At 45.3% G+C, this 7,544-nt stretch overlaps 1 protein-coding gene across 1 annotated transcript; it reads right to left on the minus strand.

Moving 5' to 3' along the window:
• Nucleotides 1-100: 100 nt before the first annotated feature.
• LOC116378364 (TRPM8 channel-associated factor homolog) lies at nucleotides 101-7,539 on the minus strand (the record flags this gene model as incomplete). Its single annotated transcript, XM_031840228.1, is given in 11 exon segments — nucleotides 101-475; nucleotides 673-896; nucleotides 1,626-1,859; nucleotides 3,811-3,907; nucleotides 3,909-4,025; nucleotides 4,204-4,298; nucleotides 4,495-4,669; nucleotides 4,758-5,059; nucleotides 6,068-6,359; nucleotides 6,573-6,789; nucleotides 7,079-7,539. Coding segments are annotated over 11 exon segments (2,433 nt in total), but the record flags the coding sequence as incomplete, so codon positions are not given.
• Nucleotides 7,540-7,544: the final 5 nt, after the last annotated feature.

Genomic DNA, 7,544 nt, shown 5'->3' on the forward strand with positions numbered 1-7,544 from the left:
AGACAGAGGTAAAGGAAAACCTGGAAAAACAGCATTGTTGTCTCTTCATCTTTTCATCCAACATTTTTGTTTGGTGTTAAATGCGCATTAAAGTGTCACTGGGACGATTTGGCCTCGAGAATGTCCGTCTTATCAGGGTTGAAACCCGAAGGCTGAAACAAGCTAGAGGCGTGAAATTCTTCCCCACAACTGGATTTGATGTGCAGATCCCAAATCAATTTGATCTACAAAAAGCTTCTTTGACCATAAAAGTCTGTCATGATGGATTTTTGCTCGACTTTTTGGTGGTGCGATTGTGTTGACTGACTCCTGTGTGACATATATTCTTTACAGAGTAGAATAAAAGGTATTTCTCTCTCACCTGCATGTATGTCTCCAGGGCCACCCACATTGACCAGCTGCTGAGTTTCTTGCCCCCCTTCACATACGCCTCTGCTCGACCTTTTCGTTTTGCTGAAGTCATATTTGGATGAGCCTGCGTTGAACAAGATGAAATGATATGATCGTTAAACAATGTAATCCAAATGAAAAGCCAAACACTTTCTTCAACAAATAGTCGTCTTTTGAGACATTTATTGGTATAAAAACATGTCACAATACATATTAAGACCAGGCTCTTCTAGCTATTGGTCTCAGTTGTGTTATCAAACAAATAAAATGTATTTACTCCACCTTTGCCCTGTTGATCCCCAGCACCTCTTCATGCACATACACTGACCACAGGTTGCATGTGCACTCTGTGGTGTGTGATGGGAACTCCCAGCAGCCTCTTTGTTGGTTGTGTCCCATTTCATGAATGGGCCCCCACAGGCCTTTACTCCTAACATGGTCAACATTGACCAGCTCAGCTGCTGTGACCTTGTGTGTCATGATGGGATAACCGGAATGCATCCAACCTGGACAGAGAAAAACAAACAGCGTCATAGCAATGGATCTTTAGGGCTCCATATCTATGGTAATATACAGTACTACGTAAATATTGTAGTACTGTGTATTACTATTCTCATTATATGTTTCATTTCTGTAATGTTATTGACTATGCTGTCATTTTATCATGTTCATTCAGAACAAATGACATCTGTTGCACTTTTGTCCATCCTGGGAGGGGGATCCCTCCTCTGTTGCTCTCCCTGAGGTTTCCTCCTCTTTTCTTTCTCCTGTTAAGGCTTTTATGGGGGAAGTTTTTCCTTGCAGTACACATTGTAGAGCCCTCTTAGGCAAATTTTTGATTTGTGATATTGGGCTATACAAATGAATAGAATAGTAATATACAGTATATTGTATTGCATGGAAACAGAGCAAAGCACAAGACACAAGCCTCATATTAGCATGTGTTGTTACAAAACTCATCATTCAATTAGTAATTTTAAACAAGAAGAGTTGCAATTTTTGAACCAAAGACATTGCCATGATGCAGTATGCACCCAATGTCATCTAGTGTCCCTCAGAGTCCTGGTAATAAGATCCTGGACCAAGACAGAATACGTTTTTTCTTTATATTGTATTCATTTTTAAGCAGTTTTAAGAATTTTAGTAATGCAAACACCATACTTTTTTTTACAGCACATGCTGCAAAGCCATCCTTTGATTAAATATGTGAGTATGCGACAGCAAAACACACTTACCAGCCGAGATTTGCACATCTGCTACAATGCGTTCTTTGCGGGGAAATGTGGGTATGACAGCCAGCTCTGCGACGCCCCTCATGATGTCATTCCAAAGGGTCGCCAACTCATCAGGGCGATCCAGGCTCCGAACGACATCTGATGGCACAGTGAGGATGATGTTTTCAAACTCTAACTCGGCCCAAGGTGAGGGAGATGTGCGCAGCAATGTCCATTCAGCAGCCGTTGTCACGCCTGAAAAGAAGAAAGGGATGGATATATTTGAAAACAGAGAAATTAATTACTACACACAATTATTTTGTAAGTTTTTGGTTTGAGGTATGCTGTCATACATTTTAATGGACAACTGGTTAATTCAAAGTTAATTCACTTGAATTGTCCCAGCATAGAATTGAGTTTTATAAACTTAGTTCTGGAACAAAGACCATGCCCCGAACAAAGCTCATTTCCTCCGCACAAAGTATTTAAACACAAAGAACCTCTTCACTTCCTCTGTGACTCAGTTTTCACATGACGTGCAATTCCCGAGCAAAAAACAAAAAGCTCAACGGCTTACCTTGCAAGGTCTGGATCTGGGGCTCTTTCTCACTCCTTCTGACAACGACCCTTTCTAGAAAGATTATCTAACTTCTGAAGTCCCGGATATCCCACCTTCTCCCACCATCCTTTGCCGGCAGCAACCTCCTCGTTCCTCGCGGCTCCCGACATCTATCCTCGGAAATCTCCAAAGTTGTTGGTCCCTCGCCTTTCAACAGCCACAGGGGGAGATCCCGATGCTGACGCTCGAAAGACGGCCGAAACCACCGCGACCCTTCTCCACCATGCCGACGCTCCGACAGTCCCTATACATCCCACATTTCCAAGTGAACAGTCTCCCGACTGAAGAACGCACTCACCCAGCGCAATATCCCCTTCCATCAGTCCAACAGAAAAGCAAAACGCTACAAACTGTTCACAGACTCTAAGCACAACACCACTCTCGCTTGATGAGCCTCCAGAGCACTGCCGGATTCCCAGTGTCGCATCAGCCACTATGCTGAAGACGTCACATAACACAGCCAGAGAAGCCCAGCCATACACATCAGCCCTTCCAGAGGGTCGTATTGCACCCCCTCCAAACTTTCTCTGCCCAAGGGACATCTCACCTTGCAGTCTCGTTTACCCAGTCTTCACTACCATCCCACGCACATGCATCCCTTCATCCCAGCATCCTTCCCTTTTTCCTCGCTCCTCCCTTTCCTGCCCCAACTTCCTCGGCCAATTTTGCATCTTCCAACATGAGACCGGCTACCTCAGCTGCTCAGACCTCTCCAACAGCAGGAATCCTTGAAGGAGTCACTGGCCAATTCTCATCCCTCCGTCCTTCCACGATCTCTGAAATGTATCCCATAGTTTTAGCAGCTATTCTTTGGGGGCATGAGTGGTTCAAAAATACCTTCACTATCTACTCAGACAACAGCGCTGTCGTAGGCATCATTAACAAAGGGCGGTCACATTGTCTAGATATAATGCTATTCATGCGGAGACTAACCTTGGTTTCAGCACAGCACCAGTTCATCATCCAAGCCTCCCACATCCCAGGTCACAAAAACTCCATCGCTGATTCACTTTCCCGTTTCTCGTTCCAGAAATTCAAACAATTGGCAACAGACTCAGACCCTCTGCCGACTCCAGTCCCACCGTTTTCAGCCACAATCTTCAAGTGACCCCGCAACTGGAACACCTAATCTCCGCCTCTCAAAATGCCATCCTCAACAGCGTTGCCCCTCAAACACTCTCATCACACCTCACTGGATGGAATCGCTTCAAAGCTTTCCACGCCTCCCTCAGCCTTCCATTCTCATCACTCGACATCCATACCCTCAAGAACTTCATTACATTACTCCTTGTTTCTTCTTCCCTACACCCTTTCATCCTTAACCCTTCATTCCTCGACCCACATCCCTACATCCCTTCATTCCATGATCCCCATCCCTTACCCTACATCCCTTCATCCCACAACCCCTTTCCGTTTCTTAAATCTATCCCTCTCGTTCCATCATGCAATAAACCATTTGAAACCCATATCATTATTAGCATGGTCCTTGTTAGTGAATAGCCAATATACCTACACATCTGCCATCTACCCCATGAGGATTTACACATCAATAGAACAATACAAGTGTTTAACCCACCAAAGACTCACCGGATTTATAGTAAGGCGCAGGTACAGCCATATGCACTATGGCCTCTACCCCCTCCACCTTTGTTTTGGGTGGAACCATCAGGTAGATTAGTCCCCCCCCACAGGTTCCACACCTGCGTCATCTCTGAGGTTACAGGGAATCGCTCGTAAACACACGGCGCTCTCTTCAATTCTCCTCTGGACTTCAGGCAGTCTGTTTGACAGCCTATCTGGATCTGAGGAAGAATGTGTGTTACTGATTGTTAAAAGCTTACTAGTGTGTGCATGTGTTCCCAAGATTTCCTCTGGGTATTTCGCACACTGGACAGGGACAGGGGCATGCAAGGAGTGGGTTGGACCTCCATTGGGGGCACACCATTAACACCACCAACAAACTTAATATGTGTACAGCACCTTCCAATCTTTGTTGACAATCTCTGCTGGCATGGCAACGAAGGTCTTCATACCAGGTGAGAGGTAGACCCCTGTACTGATCCACTCCCCTCCTCCTAGCACGCACACACACACACACACACACACACACACACACACACACACGCTTATATTCAACAGGACTTGTGGTGCAGTGTGTGGTCAACACAATCATTGGGATACTACCTAATTATTGCAAGTCTGCTCATTCTGCATATAAGTTGTAACTTGTTGTAACAGTTCACATATTTGTCCACAACAACGAGGTCTCACCTTCTGTGTTGACATTAATCTTGATTCTGTGGTTGTAGACAACTGGCATCAAGGGGTTATCCTTGATGAGGTAGGGCAGCAGGGCATCAGGATCTGGGCAAACCTTATACACCTCTGTCCCCACACTAAGGATTAGGTGGTCTCTGGGACTCTTCGCAGGACAGCTGTCACACACCTGGAAAGAAAATTACCAAAGATGTTGTTGTAATAGATCTGGATGGATGTCAGCTTTGTACTGCTACACTGGATTTTTTCGAACTCACCTGAGGCATGCCGGACTTCATCACAATGTGAGTGAGGGTGGACACCACCTGTTTATAGGAGGGGCAGTCATGAGCCTTCATGTGCAAGTAGGTGGCGCAGTCCGTGCCCAGCCTATTGAGGTGCTCCTCCTCATGCTTGCTAAGCTCCACATCGTGAGATACATGACTGGCGAAGCGGTGCAGGAGGTGGCGGAAGTGGTAGGAGTCTTTGATGGCCTTGCTTGGCACGGGGGCCTTGTATAAACCTGCACTGATAGTTTTCCTCAACAAGCTCAAGCCCATTACGTTCAGGATCTTGTTCCCTGAAAGAAATTGCAGCAAACACAAACTCATTGGTGAAACTATTACGTTCAGGGTAGGAGTGGGTGGGTTAACAGAATGCTTAGATTTAAGTGTATGCAGGCTTGTTACATATAAAAAACAAAGTGGCCTATCATTGAAAAATATGTTCTCTTTGTGGACATCAAAACACCTCTTCTGTCTCTGGTAATTTTAAGTCTAGTCAATTAGACTCATGATGTTCTTAGCGTCTGCCAGACTTCCTCACCAGCTGTAATTCATATGATTAATTATCCTGCTTTGTGTGGCTGCTGTATATATACAGGACTTTAAACAAACCACTAGCAGCCATTTGAAGCAGCAGGTTACTCTTGCGTCTTGTGGTTGGTCTGCTGCTGTGCTTTTGACTTTTATGCTTTTGGCTTTAAAGTTCATATTATCTGGGCCTGGGCCTGAGCCAGCACTCAACAGCTTCTTTTCGATTGCCCAGTGCTTCAACCTTCCTGCTGCTCAGCACTTTGGCCTCTCTGCAAATGTACTCTTCTTCCATTAAACTATTACAATTATCCAGGCAGCACCTGCTCTCCTGCATTTGGCATCTTTCTTATGCAATGACTAACTCCAGTGGTCATTCAGCTGGTTGCCTCGGAATGGCACCAGTAGACTCTGGGGGACTGTCCCTACAAGTTCTGTAACTTTCCGAAACCAACAATCCTTCACTGCAGAGGTGAGAAACTAAGCTGAGTTTCAATTTCTCTAACTACTATTCGTGGTACTTTTTATGCGTACAACCAGATGCAATACCATGATTTGCCTTTATGGTGAAACTGTCTGAAAATGTGCACCATTATCCCCATAGTCAGAAAGTATCGCATTTCTCCCCTCTCTATGAAGACTGGCCAAGACTTTGGATGCAATCAGACAACATGACGTAAACTACTTCATAACACAACCCATAGTCATCGTGCTTGCCACCACTGCAGGCAACCAAACAGCGAACTTTCCTGTTTCTTGTTGGTGTACTCTCATACCTGGGAAATCTGTTAATTCATTTCGCCCAGGGTGTGACTGTGCCCAGTACCAGGCGTGTCCACCGATCAGCAGGCCTCCTCCCTCTGCCACAAAGTGTTGGATTTCCTCCATGTGATCATCGCTGTACGCTTTAGCCACAAATACGCTCAGGTCTCCTCTGAAGTTTGTCTGCTCACACTTCAACCCTGACTTGCTGAGAACATTGGGGGAGATATGTGGCGCGACACCAACGACGCCCTGCCGACCTTCATCCAGCCAATGGAGAGCATTTTTCCAAAATGGAGCCAGTGTCTGCGATAAAGGAAGTTATTACAAGAAAGGCAGATCAGCACACATCTCATTATGTAGCACACTAGAAACATTTAATATTTAACTAAATAAATAGAGTAAGAATAATTACTGTCACACTATTTACCTTGTATTATTGCCTACATTAACATATTTTTCTTATTTAACTTGTGAAGACAAACATTCTACATTAAATGAGTCTGATTTGAACTCTACCTCTCGTCCCAGAAGCCCTTCATGTGTGATCACAATGACTCGTCCGTTTCCATAGTAGCTTCCTGCCAGGAATGCTTGTCCACTGCTCGTGGTCCCGATGGGAAAGGCTAGCGGGCCGTGGACCAGAACCTCAGAGGCTATATTTCCACCTTGGAGGTCAAAGTCTGAAACCCCCTCGAGTAAGAACTGCAAGTCATCCTCAAAATCCTTTCCGAGCCTGTATTTGAAAGAGGAAGGAGAAAGATAGATGCCAACTATGTGGGTGAGTCTATTCATTAAGTGTGTCAATTGTCATCTTTTTTCATTCATATTCAAAACATATTAATGGGTTGATTTTGTGTCTATGAAAGTCAAATAAATAACAGTAGGAACAACCATATGCGATGCATTATATTTATTATTAGTCTACTGATTTTGATATTATGATCGTAAACTGGAGGGCCAAATATGTGGAGAGGTTTTCGGATTAGAAGTTGCAATAAATGAAAAGTACAGTATACACTTACACTACGGCCATCCAGGAGGACGGGATCTGTGGGTAGACAGGCAGGCACTCTGCCTCACCCCGATGGTCAGAGAAGTAGATCCCTGCCACACCAGAAACCTTATTCCCTTCAAACTGAAACAGTGTGTTCTCCTTAGGGTGTTTTTCAGCCCAGCTCCACGCCTCCCCTGCTATCAGCACTCCTCCTCCAGCTTTCAGAAAAGCCACCAGGTCCTTCACGTCTGCACCAACGCTGTAGGCGTCCGTCACGTACACACCAACCTCCCGGTTGTCACTAAAGGCCCCAACAACTGTGGCTTGGAAGCTGGATTTGCTGAGGTTATCAACGACTCCCTTGATGACTTTGTGGACCCCCACAGACAGGTTGTTAGATCCATCTCCTCTCAGCCAGGTCAGAGCGTTCTCTACCAGAGCAGGAAAGGCGGTCAGGTAGCCCTCATGACCCAGGACCACAATCCTCCCACGGC

This window comes from Anarrhichthys ocellatus, unplaced genomic scaffold (genome assembly GCF_004355925.1).
Source record: "Anarrhichthys ocellatus isolate YVR2014 unplaced genomic scaffold, GSC_Weel_1.0 scaffold2484, whole genome shotgun sequence".
In the NCBI taxonomy this organism is placed as follows: domain Eukaryota; kingdom Metazoa; phylum Chordata; class Actinopteri; order Perciformes; family Anarhichadidae; genus Anarrhichthys; species Anarrhichthys ocellatus.